The sequence below is a fragment of the Callospermophilus lateralis genome, chromosome 1, assembly GCF_048772815.1.
Source record: "Callospermophilus lateralis isolate mCalLat2 chromosome 1, mCalLat2.hap1, whole genome shotgun sequence".
Taxonomy (NCBI): domain Eukaryota; kingdom Metazoa; phylum Chordata; class Mammalia; order Rodentia; family Sciuridae; genus Callospermophilus; species Callospermophilus lateralis.
The window spans coordinates 213,727,277-213,743,273 of record NC_135305.1 but is presented as its reverse complement, the minus strand read 5'-3'; the positions used below and the strand labels follow the sequence as shown (position 1 = coordinate 213,743,273).

The following is a 15,997-nucleotide window of genomic DNA, read 5'->3' as shown; positions in this document are numbered from 1 at the left end:
ACGTGGCCCCAGTGTGTGCTGCAGCCCCGACGGGACCAAACTCTGGTTTCTCAAAGGCGCTGCGCTGAGCACTTTGGGTGGCTTAGCCTTCGGGCGCACTCAGAAGTGGCTGAGACCACTCTGCCGGGAACTGCGCAGAGAGCTGGCCTCCCAGGTGTTCCGGGTTAGGCCCAACTCCGCGGGGCCGCCCTTGGCGCCAGCCCTTGAAGGCAGAAAGCGAAGCACTTGGCGCAGCACGGCCTGGCGCAGCAGGATGTACACCCAGGGGTCCAGGATCTGGTTCCAGGAAGCAAGGCGCACGGCCAGAAATAGCGGCCGCTGCAGCGAGCTGGAGTTCCAGCCCCCGATGGCCAGCACCACCAACACCTGCGGGAAAAGCCGGTGTGAGCCGTGCGACCGGGGTTAGAGAAGGGCGGGAGGGTGAGGCTGGGGTGGGTGGGGCATGGCTGGAAGGAGGTGGGGGGAGGGGCAGAGTGTCATGGGGACCTTAAATGGTTATCTATGTGGGAAAGAGCTGTGGAAGGAGGGGTGCAGAAGCAAAGGCCTCCAGAAGTGGGGGCGTCGGCCAGAAGGCATACAAGGGCCAAGTCTCCCCAAGCATACAGGAAAAAGGGAAGCCACGAAAGAGGGAGGAGGCGGCTATGGGAGAGGGGCTTGGGGGCCGGTGTAGGTCGGGGCGGCTCACACAGACCCCTGGAAGGACCAAGAGAACGGGGCTGGGAGAACGGAGGTCAACGAGAAGGCAAAGGGTCGCCTTCCTGGCGGGTGGGGTCTTAAAGGGGTGGAGCCTTGGCTGGGTGAGGGTCTCTACAGGAATAGAGAAGAGTGGGCGGGGCCGGGGAAGGCATGTGACTTGAGGGGCTCCTGTGCCCCTCACCAGCAGCGGGCTCCAGCAGATGCACGACACCATCATGATGCCCACGAGCTGGCCCACCATCTCCACGTCGTGGGCGCGGGTTCTGCGTGCTGAGCCTCCGCCCCGGGAACTGCGGAGGGCTGGGGAGGCTGAAGCGATGGATGAGGCAGACGAGGCGGAGGCCGAGCGGAGGCCTCGTGACCCCCAGCGTCGGCGGCTATCTGGGCGGGAGGCCTGGGGAAAACGTCCGGAGTGGCGGCGCCAGCGGGCGCGCAGCAGGGCCAGGCCGCTGAGCGTGTTGCACACTAGCGCAGCGAGTAGCGCAGCCAGGCCGAGGCCTGCGAAGAGGCCGGCAAGCAGCGCCTGGCGCCAGCCGCCGGGTGGCCCGAGGCCAATAAAACACCAGGTGCCAGGGTACTGCAGCTCATAGCGACCCACGCGTGCTAGCGGCAGCAGCGCCACCGCCAAGGCCACAGCGGCCAATGCGGCCAGCGCAAAGCGCGCGCGGGCCACCGAGACGCGCGCGGCGTGGAGCAGAGGCCAGGTGACACCCACACAGCGCTCCACTGCCATGCCGCAGCCCAGCAGGAGCGGGCACAGGCCGAAGAAGACCATGCAACCACCCAGAAAGTGGCAGGCCCCACCGGCCGGTGCGCGCCCCGCAGCATACAGGCGCAGCACTAGTGCGCCCGGGATCACGTGGCCCGCCAGGTCGATGGCCAGCAGACTAGCGACGAACAACAGGAAGGTGGCGGCCGAGCGGCGGCGCCGCAGGCGGCCTGCGGCCTGAGCCAGCAGCGCCAATGCCAGCACGTTGGACACTGCACCCAGCGTCATGGAGAAGATGGGCAGCGCTGGTGATCCGCCCGTGCCACCCAAGGGCGGCACCACCGACACGTTGGGGATCCCGGGCGCCGAGCACGTGGTAGCCTCGCCGGCCAGGCTCCAGTTAAGGGGCCCGCACAGACTCATGTCAGGCGCCAGGAGGGCTGGGTAGAGGAGATGAAGGCAAGTGAGTCTGGAGGGACACCGCGGGAGACCGCGGATTGACTGTCCCATCTCACCAGAACCCATCTGACCCCAAGGCCCTTTTGCCTGTGGCAACTCCAGATGACCCTAGCTGTTCTGATGCCCCCGCCTCTCACTAGCCCATCTCTTGCTCCTCCTTCCACTCTGTCGCCTGCTTCCTATATGCCCACCACTCTAAGGCTGCCCTGGACCAGCCCCCCAGGTCTCTGCCCCACTTCTGCACCCCAGAGATCCACCTCTGACCCCCATCTCCCATTTTTGCAGCACCGCAAACTCCTGGCCCAGGGCCCCATGGGGTACACCTATTTCTGACCCCAGGGACAGGCTGCTCGCAGGTGCCTGCACTGACCTTCACCATGTCACCTTCACTTCAGTCCCATCCTTATGTCCCCAGCTCCAACTCCACTATCACAGACATCCCCGTCCCCATAGACCCATCTCTGACCCCCATGGCACTGTCTCTGTCCCCGTAACCCTCCCCCACAGCCCCGTCTCTTGTCTGTGGGCCCATTTCTGTGTCCCAGGCCCCATCTCTGTGCCTCACAGCCTGGTCCCATTTTTTGCTTTGATGGCACTGTATCTTTATAGTCATGTCTTTGTCCCCACAGTCCCATCTCTGGCTTCCATGGTACTCTCTCCCAGAACCTCGTCTCTGGGCCCTGTGGTCATATTTGTGCCCATGGCCACAACTTGGTCCTCCACGGTGGTCTCTGGGCTCCACTGCTCTCTCACCCGGGCACCATCCCTGACCACCACCTCACTTGGAGGCCCACGATCCCACACTGCCCACGACCCCTCCCTGTCCCAGAGACCTCAGGGAGACCCACATCCTGCCTCCCTCTCCCCCTCCCACTCCACCACACCCTGGTGGTGGGGGGTAAAAGGCCAGATTTCACCCTGGGCCAGAGGGAAAGGTGGATGGACAGAGAGTAAGACCCAAGGACAGACACACAGGGACTGAGATCCAGGGAACACAGCAGTATCAACCAAAGTAGCCAAGGTCCCATCCTCATCCCCAAACCCAACCCTGAACCCAGCCTTCTTACCCAGCGCTGGGACGCTGGGTCCCCATGGCCCACCGCTCAGGCCCGGCTGCCCACGCCCGCTGCGCCTGGCTCTCTGGGCGGCCGCTCCCTCCCTCCCTCTTCCTGGGGCGGCTCCTCGCCTCCACCCGCAGCCCTGCTGGCCTCCAGGGACCGCTCCACCCCTTGTGCGCCTGCTGGGGGCCTGGAGTGGCAGAGACCCCCAGTCTGTCCTCCTGGCAATGGGTGGAGACCACTGGGGGCACCAGCTCCTCCTCTATGAGGAGGGAGGCTCCTAAGAGTCGGCCTGGTCCCCTGTGACCCCCTCCGCCCAGTGGGGCGGGAGCAGCCCCTTTCCCCCCGGGCTCGGGCCTCTTGCCTGCCTCATTAATAAAGCGGATAAAATCTAAACACTGGAAAATATGAGCGTCGCCCAGGGCAAGCTGGGCGGGCTGCAGGGGTGGTGCTGTCTCCACCAGGTTTGAGGGTTGGGGGGCTGGCCTAACATGTGGTGGGGGGCAGCAACTATTCCCTGACCTGCCAGAACCTTTGTAGGCATCAAGATGGGTGGTTGTGGTCAGTGCCTTGGACGGACTGGCTTGGGTCAGGCCCAGCCTGGTCAGGGGACCCGCCCACTATTTACACAGGGGCTTAAGCCCAGGCCAGGGCGGCGGGGAGTCACACCCTTGGAGACAGGGAGGAGGCTGAGGGCCCAGGGGAGCCAGGAAGCCTGGAGATGAGGCCAGCCTCTGCAACCCTGCTTTAGGATGAGCTGAGCACACGTGGGACCCCCAAGGCATGAAGACGCACCCTGGACAGACTGCGGCCTCACCTCATGCCCTGAGATGCGCACCCCTGGGGGCCCACCATACAGCCTCACCCTGAGACCCAGCCACTGCTGCCTCCTGGCCCCACTCAGAGGCGTCATCCTAGCACCCAGCCCCCCTGCAGCACCCTCCTGGAGGACTGAGGGGAAGGGAGGGAGGGGCAGGACCCCGGCCAGAGCTGGAGAGAGGGGAGAGGATTGGAGGGGAGCTGCGTCAGAGGTCCCTGCGGTTATGTATGGGGGGTTGAGATGCCACAGGAAAGTCTGACCCCCTGTGACACCAGCCACTTCCCTTGACACCTCAAAACACAGCCCCCTGAAATGACCTTTCCAACACACCCCTTAGCATTGAGGACCTGAGACTCTGCAAAGTCCCCGTCACTCCAGGCCATGGGAAGACACTCCCTAGCAATACGAGGACCCACAGGCACATTCCGAGATGCAAGGAGGGGCACCCCCCAGCTCCTACTCCAACAGCTCGGCCAGACACCCCCACCCATACCATGCACCTGCAGTCCTGCTCAACATGGTCACCAGCCATCAACCCGACAGACACCCAGGACCAGCCCTCACCCTCACCCTGGCGCTGTCCCCTGGCACTGCCACACCAAGAGTCCTCAAGTGCCCAGGGACGTGGCTCCTTCCCTACCCCCTTCGCACCTCCGCTCACCCCCCAAACATTCCTGCGGAGACCTCTGGCCCCGCTTCCCTCCTTCAGCCCTCTCCCTTCTCTCCAGGTCTGGCCAGGGTCCCGCCCTCCCCTTCCTTGATCCCCTCAATCCTTTGGGATGAAGAGGGTTGTCAAAACAAGCCACGGGTTTATGTCCGTGGGAGGGGTCACGTGCCATGGGCCTGCGGACGGACCCTGCGCGTCCAGGCCCAACACTGGCTTGGGAGATGCGGGCGGGGGCCAGGAGCTGAGCCCCTAGTAGGCCAGGAATCTCCGCACTGCCTGGAAGCCTGGTGGCTCGAGGCCAGGCCTTGTCAGGGCAGTGGGAGGGGGCGGCGGCCCGGCCAGCTCCTAATTCAATTTGGAGCCCGGGGAAGATGGATTTCAGCTGCTGTGCTCTTCCCTGCCAGGCCCACCTCCCTCCCACCCGAGGCCACCAGGTCCAATACCAGATAGATTCTTTATGTTCCAGACGCAAATTCAGATACAAAGTCCCTCCCTCCCGCTCTGGTTTGGGGCCTGGCCATGAGGGTGTGGGGAGGTGGGGGTTCACAGCAGACTCTTCAAATGCGGAGGTAACAGAATCCAGGTTGAGGGGCTCCTCTCGGAGGGGAGGGTATTATTGCATTTGCTGGCAGTGGGGGGTGCCCCCCTTCTGCATTCCCTGCAGCAGGAAACTGGAGAGGTCACAGCCCCCAGAGAGGACCTGAGGCCCCAGAGACCCTGGGACCAGTCTGGCAGCCATGGTGGGGACTGCTGGGGGGAGGGGCAGCAGCCCAATTGGGCCATCCCTCCCACGCACCTGGCCCGGCTGAGGTAGATGGGGAACCGGACAGGGAGGCTGGGGACCCCAGCCGGGCTGGGAAGCAGGGAGGGTGGTGGTACCGATTGGCTTGGGGCCGGGGCAGGCCCCACCTCTGCTCCGCATTGTCCTCACGTTGCTGAGCTACTGCCCCAGGCTGGGAACTCGGGCCCAGGCCCTGGTGTCCTTCTGGGGATCCCCACCAGGCTGGGCCCAGGTCATCACATGAGGTCCAGTGGAGTCCTAGTAGCGGCCAACCTTAGCGTCCCCAATGGCACCCCACACGTCAAAGACGAACTCATCCGGGAAGGCAAAGTCACCAAGCCGTTCATCCAGGGCCTCGGCCAGCTCGTCTGGGTTCCTTTTGTCCTTCCCCAGCTCAACCATGGTGGCAGCTGTGTGGGGGAGGAGATGAGGTGGAGGCACAGATGGTTCGAGAAGCCCCCTCCCCAAGACCCTCCCAGGCCGGGACCCTCCCTACCCAGCAGCTTACCCAGCTCCGTGTCTCTGATTCCCATGTAACTCTCCAGCAAGTCATCCACCTTTTCAATGGCCTTCTCCTCGAAGGCTGAGGGCTGGTGGGGGGAGCAGGGACAGGGACGTCATCATAATAGGAACAGAACTGTCACGGTACTTATTTAGTGCCTTTATTAAGTGCCCTTTTCTGGGCTTCACATATCTTTTCATCCATGACATTTCCTATTATGACTCCCATTTCACAGCGGGGAAACCGAGGCCCAGGGGCAGGAGTGGATGTGAATCCAGGCAGGCTGCCCAGAGTCCCCTCACCAACCACGACCTGAAGGGCGAGGGGCTGGAGCTGGGTAGATCACTCACCAGATCCTCCACTGTGGCAGGGCCCCGGGATCGGAGCCGGAGGGTCCCTCGACCGGTGCCCAGCTGTGGGCCGGAGCCGGGGCGGCCACCCCCTGAACGCTGGCTGATCATGTCTGTGGGAGGCAGGGAAGAGGAGAGAGGGAGGAGGGGAGATGGAATTCAGCAGGCCCTGGCCAGAGACCAGCCTTCTGGCCTCGGCGAACCCCCTCCCCACCTTCTCCAAGCTTCTCCAGGCCCTCGAGGTCGGGGGCCGGAGCCCAGGCCTGGAGAAAGCGAGAGGAGACCAGAGGGGGCCACTTCTCCTCCCCGAGGAATAGAGGGGATGGGAACTGGCCTCCGAGTACTGTCCCCACGGCCTAGGGGTGGGGGCCATAGCTGCCGGCCACAGACCGGCCCCGTCTGCCCAGGGAAAGGCTTTAGAGTCCTCCACCCCCACCACAGGGGCCTGGGGCCCATTCCTGGGAGTTAGTGAAGCCAGATGGAAAAGTGGGGGTGCGGGCACAGGGCAGCCAAGCCTGGCTTCTCAGGGCTGGGGGCGCTTGGCTGGGCTTACGGTTCCTGGAAGCGGGGTGTGGGGGCAACTTCCTCCTACCCCCCTGGCCCCTGCTCCCAGGCTGGGCGGGGAGCCAGCGCGCCCTCCTGGGGCGGGGCGGAGCTTCCCGCCTTCCCCCGCAGCCAGCCAGGCACGGCCGCCACCTGCTGGTGGCTCCAGGCACTGCAGGCGCATGGGGCCAGGAGCAGGGTCATGGAGGGCGGGGTGCAGGAGGCAGCCCCTCACCAAAGGCCTTGCGAGGCTCTGTGAGCTTCAGGGTGAAGGTGCGGCCTCGGGGGAGCTCCTTGAGTAGCCGGGCCACCTCGTAGTGCCGGCAGCCCAGCAGGCTCTGCCCATTAATGGCCTCGATCATGTCGCCCACACTGATGAGCTGCATGTGGTCGATGACGCTGCCCTCCTTGATGCGCTGGGAAGGAGAGGGGTCATCAGCCCTGGTGGTTCTACCTGGGGCCCATGGCCTGCCCTGGGCCCAGGACTTGGTGCCCCGACCACCCAGGCACCTTGATGAAGGCATAGCCAGCGCCGTTGTCTGTGATGGTGAGCCCCAGAGCGTCCTCCGACTTGAACACTTCCACCTCCTTGCGCTGCCCCTTGACGTGAGCAAAGATGAAGTCCTCCAGCCCGATCTGGCCCCCCAGGAGCTTGTCCATGTCCACCTTGTGGGTGTTGAGGGTGCAGAACATCACCTGCAGGGTGGGAGATGCTCGTCCCTGGCTTCCCTCCCCGGGCCCCTTTGCTAACACCTGGGGGGGGGCGGGGGTTGGCAAAGGGCTAGGGGTCTCCACCCCAGGGCCGGGCGCCCTCTGAGCTCTAGGACCTCTCTCCTGGGGCACAGACCTGGAAAGGCCTGACGGAGCGTGGCTTCCACCAGTGACCCCGGCTCCCCACCATCGAGCGGGACACCACCTCTGCACCCACAGCGGTGGCACCTGAGCCCCGGCTCACCCCGGCCTGTGGCCCCCCGCTAGGGGCCCTGGCGCCCTGCTGGGCCCTCCACAGGTACCTCGGCGGCTGGCAGCCGGAAGGCCTCCGCGATCTTGCCGTACAGCTCTTTGACGTTGGTGAAGCCCTCGATGCGGCCCGTGGGACTGCCGTGGGCCAGCTGGGTGTGGAACACGAGGCGGGGCCGCAGGGCCGGGGGTGGGGGGGGCAAGCCCATTTGGGGCCCCCCTGCCCCACCTCCGCCCAGGGGCCCCGGCTCCCCCACGCCCAGCCCGCCTCGGCCGGGCTCAGCCTCCTCATTTTCCACCAGGGGTGGTGCCTTTTTCCGCCGCCCCAGTCCCAGCGGCATGAGCAGGGAGAAGTGGGGGTCCACCCAGGAGATCTGCAGACGGGAGGCAGGGCTCAGGGGCCGGCAGGACTCGGGTGCTCCGCCCCCCCACGAGTACCATCCAACAAGTGACAATGATGTGCACTTGCCCCTTGGATGCTCAAGTCTCAGATATAAATAGGAGTTGTATTTGCACAGGCCCTACGCACATCCTTCCATGTATCTTATGTCTAACTATTTATTTTTATTTTTTGTGGTGCTGGGGATGGGACACAGGGCCCTGTGCCTGCCAGGTGCCTGTTCTACTGCTGAGCGACACCTCAGCCTTTCCCGAGACTTTCAATCAACTGTAGATGACTTAAGATACCTTACACATGCCAATGCTATAAAAATCATTGTTACAGCTGGGTGTGGTGACACACACCTGTAATTCCAGCAGCTCAGGAGGCTGAAGCATAAGGATTGAAAGTTCAAGGCCAGCCTCAGCAATTTAGTGAGGCCCTAAGCAACTTAACAAGAGGAAATAAAAAAAGGTGAGGCTGTGGCTCAGTGGTCAAGCACTCCTGGGTTCAATTCCTGGTTCCAAAAAAAAAGTTGTTACATTATATATACATATGTTTTTGGTACCAGGGATTGAATTCAGGGGCACTCTACCACTGAGCCAATCCCCAGTCCTATTTTGTATTTTATTTAGAGACAGGGTCTCACTGAGTTGCTTAGTGCCTCAATAAATTGCAGAGGCTGGCCTTGAACTCTCGATCCTCCTGCCTCAGCCTCCTGAGCCACTGGGATGACAGGTGTATGACACTGCGCCTGGCAGATTGTTGCATTATATTGTTTAGGGAATAATAAGTTAGAGTCTGTGTCCAGTTGTTAAGTTCAGATGCCAACTTTTTCCCCAGGTATTTTCCATCCACTATTGGTGGAATCGGTGGACATAGAACCCATGGACATGGCAGAGCGACTCTTCAGAACACAGATGAGTCTTGGTTCGAATTCTCAGCTTGGTGTTGAACTGTACAGAAGTAACCCCAGCTAGTATCTACCACGACTCTGTGCAACTGCCTGCGACCTCAGTCCTCACCCCACACTATAACGCAGAGACCACATCATGTGATAATCACGTCCATTTAACAGATGAGGAGCACGGAGGCTGGAAACAACGAGGCCTTCCTTCATCTTCCTATCAGTCACAGTCATCAACGAGGTGTGCAAAAAGTTGGGGTCTCCCCCATCAAAGCACACAGGCAGATGGCACTTACTGATCCTCCTGGGATGGGACAGGCACAGGACTACCTCTGGCCAATGAGTTATAAGAGGAAGCAATATGTGACATTCTGAGCTGGAGCATTTAATTCATGGGGTCATCAGCCTCGGGCAGGGTGATCGGCCACATCTGATATGGTGGCAACTCCGTCAGGCCAGGCTCTGGGAGACTACAATAAATACAACCTCTTGCTGAGCTCCAGTGGATGCACAGCAAGAACAAAACCTAAACCTTGGTTGGTCCAACCATTAATATTTGGGGGATGTTTGTTACAGCAGCAAAACCTGTCCCGATGGACTTATGGTCATGTGATGCATGACATTTCAGTGGACAAAGAGCCACATACACAATAGTGGTTCCTCAAGATTAGATCACCTAGGGGCATCATAGTCTGTGTAAGTGAAACCGATGTTTGCACAATGACAGAATTGCCTAACGATGTGTGTCTCAGGAAGTATCCTCACTGTTGAGTGGATATGACTATATTCTTCTTTATTCTTTATTTCTCTCTTTCTCCCTCCCTAAGGAAACATTTGGAGGGGGGTACTTAGTACATTCCACGTACCATTTTAATAAGACCAGGGCAGGAACATCAGGGCAGTTCTACAGGTTGTCTATTGTGCAAAAGTACTAAACCAAGATATCAGGCAGGACTGAGTTTCAGTCTGCGTTCTGTCTGCCAAACCACATACCTGGTGCGGCGGTGTCCGCCGGGAGGAAGGCGGGTCTTTTTCCCGTTCACATACGGGAGCTACTTACACTAGCTGGGGCTCTGACCATACTCCTCAGAAAACAGAGCCAGCCGGTGTGGGAACCCCTACTGTCAGCTCTAATATGCTAATTGCACAATGACAGACTTGCCTAATGATGAGGGTTTCAGGAACTATCCTCACTGTTAAGTGGACATGACTATATGCCGGGCATGGACATGTCTGTAATCCCAGTGACACGGGAGACTGAGGCACGAGGATCGGGTCGCAAATTTGAGTCCAAATCTCAGCACTTAGTGAGGCCCTAATAGTGCTAGGAAGACAATAAATCAAGACTGATTCTGCGCACAAGGTCAAGGAGGGCCTCTGAGCAGGTGAAGGTGAACGTGAGGGACAGGAGGAAGCCCCCTGCCAAGATCTGGGGCAAGAATGTCCAGGAACTGGTGCGAAGGCCCAGAGGTGGGGACATGCTTGGCCTGTTTGGGGAATGGGGAGGAGGCCTGTGTGGCTCAGCGTGGGGGAGGGGAGGGCAGAGAGGTGACAGGGCACACAGCACACAGGGCCTCTGGACCTCAGGAGATGGGAGGGGTCTGAGCCACAGAGTAAATGGGAGGAGGTGAGAGCAGAGGAGGTGACGCCGACCAGACCAGCCATGCAGGGTCATTTGGGGCAGGGCTCAGGTTTCACTTTTTTTGTTTGTTTTGTGGTTCTGGGGACTGAACCCAGGGGCGCTCTACCACTGAGCTGCATCCCAGCCCTTTCTATTTCAGTTTTAACATTTTTTTAAATTAATTTTTTAATTTATATTTGGCAGTGGGATGCATTACAATTCTTATTACGCACACGGAGCACCATTTTTCATTTCTCTGGTTGTATACAAGTAAATTCACACCAATTCACGTCTTCATACATGGACTCTGGATAGTAATGTCCAACACATCCCACCATCATTTCTAACCCCATATCTAGTTTTTAATTTTTTTTAAGATCTTTTTTTAATTGTAGCTAAACACGATGCCTTTATTTTATTGACTTATTTTGATGTGGTGCTGAGGATCGAACCGAATGCCTCACATGTACGAGGCAAGCGCTCTACTGCTGAGTTACAGCCCCAGCCCTTTTAATTTTGATTTTGAGACAGGATCTTGCTAAATTGCCCAGGCTGACCTTGAACTTGCAATCCTCCTGCCTCAGCCTCCCAGGTCACTGGGATTACAGGCCAGTGCCACCGCACTCAGCTAGATTTTACTTTTAAGTCCCATGTCCAAAGTCGCAGAGCCAAGAGGCACCTGCAGTCTGACTCCCAAACCCAAGTTCACGACCATGAATCTGTCCCCCGAGCGACTCCACCTCCCTGGGCCTCCGCTGTGCGATCCTCTAGGGGAACGTCCTACCGACCTCATGGGTCGGTGCCCACCTGCTGCCCTGGGAGGGGCTCTCGGAGCCTGGCTGGTGCCACTCCCTGTCCACCCTTGCTCAGGCGCTCCCCGAGCCCCTGGCCGCACACTCACTCACCCACACCACAGGCTGCCTCCTGGGGCCTCTGGTCTGCGCTCGCCCCTCAGAGTCTTGTCAAGACAGCAGCCAAATGACCTGTGAAACAGAAGTCACCTCACACCCATCCTCTGCCACCCTTCCCAGGCCTCGGATCTCACTCAGAATAAAAGCTCCTGTCCAGTGGCCCACAGACCTGTCACCCCCTCCCTGCCCTCCCTGCCCACCCCTCCCTCCCTCCAACACAGTCCAGCCTCGGGCCCTCCACTGGCCGCTCCCTCTGCTGTGACTCATTCCCTCTGTCTTTCAGGCGGAATACGCATTTTGTCCACTGACCCTGTCACTGTCTGTTTTCTGGAAGGGCGGGGACGCCAGCTGCATTGTCCCCTCTACACTCAGTGCCCAGAGCAGAGTCTGGTTCAGAGCGGGCACTCAGGAAACACCTGTCGAAGGAACGAGTGACCCCAAGCTCCCTGGTCAACAGTCCCTGGGCCTGGCCCTGTGGCACTGAAGGGCTGTGGGCTGGAGACCCTGTCCCCAGGAGGGTCTCGTCTCCCCCGCAAAAGCACAAGTCCCACGTCTGTGGTCCCCTGGCCCCTTGCTCACAGTTTGCTTGGCACATGAAGGAGCTCCATCCAGCCTCTCCCTCAGCCTCCCTGTGGGTCTGTGCACTCCCCTGACGACCAGGGGCGCACACACCTTCTCAGATACTTACTGGGCCTCCGGACTGGCCTTGGTGAACTGCCTGCTTAAGCCTTGGCCCCCTCCCCTTTAATGCATGGTCTGTTTAAACTGTGTGGCCTAGTTTTGTTCTTATTGATTTGGGGAATTCATTTTGGACACGATACCTTTATTTCATTTAATTATTTTTATGTGGTGCTGAGGATTGAACCCAGGGCCTCGCACGTGCGAGGTGAGCGCTCTACCCCTGAGCCCCAGCCCCAGCCCGGGGGAACTCTTCATATACTCTGGATACCAGTCTTTTATTGCTCCCCTCATTTCTCTACCATAACAGCCATCACAGAGTCCAGCACACAGTAGGCACTCACTAAATATTTGACCAAAAAAAAAAAAAAAAAATCTCAATGAATAAAACAGTACGGCCCCCTCAAGTTATTTCAGCAAACTTAATGATGAGAAAGAAAGGAAGGAAAAAGGAAAGGAAGGGAGAAAAAAAGAAAAAACCCACCCTTCACCAGTTGTCATCGTCACTATCCCCGATCCATCTGCTGGAAGGTAGGATGCTGGCACCTGGCTTCCCCTCTCACTAGCTGTGTGATTTGGGGCAAGTAGCTTAACCTCTCTGAGCTACAAGGAAACTATGCAGGTGCTTGGAACAATTCTTGGCACATAATAAAGGTCTATAAATACTGATGATTATTAAACAATTTCCATCAAAACGGTCCTTCAGTCAGTCACCATGACCAATTTCCAGGATCCCCACTTCCCAAGTGTCACACACCCTTCCCAACCTCCTTACTCTTTCTGACCACACCACGGCCCTGGGGTCGGCCAGCCCGGTGTCCTATGCAAGGGGAGCACTGGTGGAGAGGGAAACGGGGCCACTAGAGGCATCCTGGTCTGGATTCAAATCCCAACCCTGCCACTTACCAGTCGCGTGGCCGCGGGGAAGTCACTTCACTTCATGGGGCCTCAGTTTCCTCACCTGAAAAACGGGCAGAATTCCTGTCTCTGGGAGTGCTTCTAGGGATCCAGAGCGCGTGTGCCCGCATGTGACCCGCTGGCACTTTGTTCTGCCACTTAGGGAAGCTGGGACCGCTGGCGGAGCCTCGCACGAGGTGGGCAAGCATTCCACCCCGGAGCTAGACCCAGCCACTGCTGTCCTTCCTACTGTTCAAAGGCCTTCCCTCCTCTGCCCAGGAACACCCCTGTCCTCTGTGTCTGCTGAGCCTTGCTCGCAGCACCTCCTCCAGGCAGCCTTCCTGGCTTGCTCTAGCCTGCTGGACCAGCCTCTATGGTCCAGTCGGCTCAGGCCTGCGAACTTAATTACATGCTGCCCTGACCCAACTGCTGTCCTCCAGCATCAGGCTGTTATTTCACTTTGTGTCTCTATTTTAAAATGTAAACCAGATGACATTGCTCCTCTGCCTCAGATCTTACAACAGGATCCCACCTTACAGGGGGAAAAAAGCCCACACAACAAAGCCCCCTACCCGGACCCACAGCCTCCTGCAGAATCACCCCGACTCCATCTTCTGCCCCAGCACACTGTTCCTGGACCCGCGCAGCCCCGAGGCTTCGCCCTGCCTGTGCCTGAGCTTTGCCTGATCTCTGCGGGGTGGACTCCTTCTTGTTCAGGTCTCAACTCCAAAAGCCACCTTCTTCACCTGCCACCGCACACGCCTGATCCCAGCAACTCGGGAGGCTGAGGTAGGAGAATCACAGGTTCAAGGCCAACCTTAGCAACTTAATGTAGACTCCGTCTCAAAATCAAAAAAACAAAAAGGGTGTGCAGGTGTGGCTCAGGGGTAGAGCACCCCTGGGTTCCATCCCACTGCCACCAAAAAAGCCACTTCTTGGAGCACACCCCCGGCCCACAGCTACTCTCTCTGATGCCACTCCTTCATATTTTATTCACAGCACTTAAGCAAGACCTGAAGTGATCTCCTCTATGATCTTACTGACTTGTCTGTTGCCTGTTCTGCCTCCACTAGAAGGCCCCTCTCTGAAAGCAGGATTTTTGTCGTGCTCACCATCGTATTTGGAGCCAACCTCAGTGCCTAACACACAGTAGGAGTTCAATAAATACTTGTAAGGGCTGGGGATCTAGCTCCGAGGTACAGCACTTGCCTAGTATGTTCGAGGTTCTGGCTTCCATCCCAGCACTGCCAGAAAAGCCCCCCCAACCTTAGGATGAATGAATGTGTGTCTGGGCCCCACCCTCACGTGCCTGCTGTGAGCCAGGTAGTTCCCACAACACCAATTACCCATGAAGAGGAGCTTTTGGGCATCCAACAGGTTGGGCGAAATTCCAGCACCCCCCAGCCTCTCCTCTCTGGGAAGGCCCTGAAACTTAGCAACTAGACCACCCAGAAGCAAAGTGAGGGGAGCAGGAAGTAGGGAAGGGGTTCTCAGGAGCCCATGCGAGCTGGTGGGGGGGCACACCACACCCTGGCTCCCCCCCTCCAGCAATGTGTTGCTTTGGAGAGAAGGAAGGCAGGAGCCTCTGATTCATTCTTGAAAAACCGGCCCCTGAGTGGTTCTCGGGAAACCGCCCACTGCCCAGTCCTGGCGCAGGCTGCCCAGAGGCCAGGAGGCCTTGCATGCCCGGGACTCCAGCATCTTGGCTCCCTGCCCATTTCCTTGGACGTTGGTCTCTCTCAGGACCCCCAGGTATTCAGGCCTTTCCTTTGCAGCCCAGGGAAGAAGGGACATGATCCAGCTTCTTGTTTGAGTGCTGGTGTCTGGAGAGCTCTGGGTGGGCAGAAAGCGTAGACTAGCAGGTGTAGCCCAGATGTGAGTGTGGGGTGGGGCTGAGCTCAGGAGCTGGTCACGGACACCTGAGCCCTGGAGTCACCGGGCATCTGGTCTAGTAGACGAGACTCTAGTTCTGGACCCTAAGGCACGGTTCGGAGACCCAGATCTGCCACTTGCTAGCTGTGTGACCTTGGACACATCACTCCACCTCTCTGGGCATGCTACCGCACCTCTGAAAGAAGTTGAAAGCCCCTCCCATGAGGTGTTTGGATTCGGTGATCCGCATGTAAATGGCTGACAAGGAAGTCTCAGTAAGCTGGCTAGGGTGAGTTTTATCATCATCATCACCATCACCATCATCATCCAGACCTCGGTCCTCGCCGCGTCCCCCCAGCTTTGGAACGGTATCCCGGGAAGAGTCAGAAATACCGCCCCCCGCCTGTCTACACCAGAACCAGACGATCCAGCTAAGGAAAGAATGGCAAGGGCGCGGCGGGAGACCCCAGTCCAGCGGCGGAGGCGCTTGTCCCCTGCCACCAGCCGGAAGGGAGTTGTCCCGCTGCGAAGGGGTCCGGGGCATCCCCGCGCCCAGTTTCCACCTCCAGCTGCGTCCACGCAGCCGGCCCCACCTCGCACGATCTGCTGGATCCTCGCGAGTCCGCGACCCCAGGGTCTGCCCTGCACCCAACCCCCGACGGGGCGGCGGCACCTCGCAGGCGGGGGACACTCACCTGAGCCGCGCCGTCGCCCTGCGCGTGCCTGGCCCGGCCCTCCGCAAACTCTGGCCCGGGCCTCTCCGGCGGCCGCGGCGAGGGGGCGGGGCCGGCGCCCAGGGGCAGCCAATCGGAGGCGCCTGCCTGCGTCCGCGGCCAATCCGCGCTGCCCCGCTTTGGGTGGACCCGACGGAAACATTCCAGGGGGATCCCTCCGCCTCTCCGGGCTCTTCCCGAACCCCCCGCGCGGCGGCTTAGTGGACCATCCCGCCCCGCCTAAGCCGCGGCGGGCTGTACTACTGCAGCGCGGCGGAGGGGGGAGCTGCGACTGGGCTCCGGCCAATCGCCGGGGAGAAAGGAGACAAGCAGCCAATAAAAAGCTGGGACCCCTGCACCGCGTGCTGTCGGCGGAGTGTTAGTCTGGGGAGCCCCTGGTGTTAAGGCACCCGGGGCTGGCCGTGGGAGTCAGGTGACCCAGGCCGAGTTTCGGGGAGAGGACACAAACTCCAG

The 15,997-nt window shown here is 59.4% G+C and overlaps 2 protein-coding genes across 2 annotated transcripts; both read right to left on the bottom strand.

Moving 5' to 3' along the window:
- Positions 1-47: 47 nt before the first annotated feature.
- On the bottom strand, positions 48-1,828 carry Ptger1 (prostaglandin E receptor 1). Its single transcript, XM_076848080.1, has 2 exons — positions 878-1,828; positions 48-366 (listed from the first exon to the last, which is right to left on the bottom strand). Exons 1-2 carry the CDS (start codon positions 1,826-1,828, stop codon positions 100-102), a joined length of 1,218 nt encoding a protein of 405 aa, XP_076704195.1. The 3' UTR covers positions 48-99.
- Positions 1,829-4,860: 3,032 nt separating this feature from the next.
- Gipc1 (GIPC PDZ domain containing family member 1) lies at positions 4,861-15,582 on the bottom strand. Its single transcript, XM_076847892.2, has 8 exons — positions 15,506-15,582; positions 11,358-11,435; positions 7,599-7,919; positions 7,096-7,281; positions 6,821-7,001; positions 6,043-6,155; positions 5,699-5,780; positions 4,861-5,600 (listed from the first exon to the last, which is right to left on the bottom strand). The coding sequence occupies exons 3-8, from the start codon at positions 7,884-7,886 to the stop codon at positions 5,449-5,451; spliced, it is 1,002 nt and encodes a 333-aa protein (XP_076704007.2). The 5' UTR covers positions 7,887-7,919; positions 11,358-11,435; positions 15,506-15,582; the 3' UTR covers positions 4,861-5,448.
- Between the last annotated feature and the right edge of the window lie 415 nt (positions 15,583-15,997).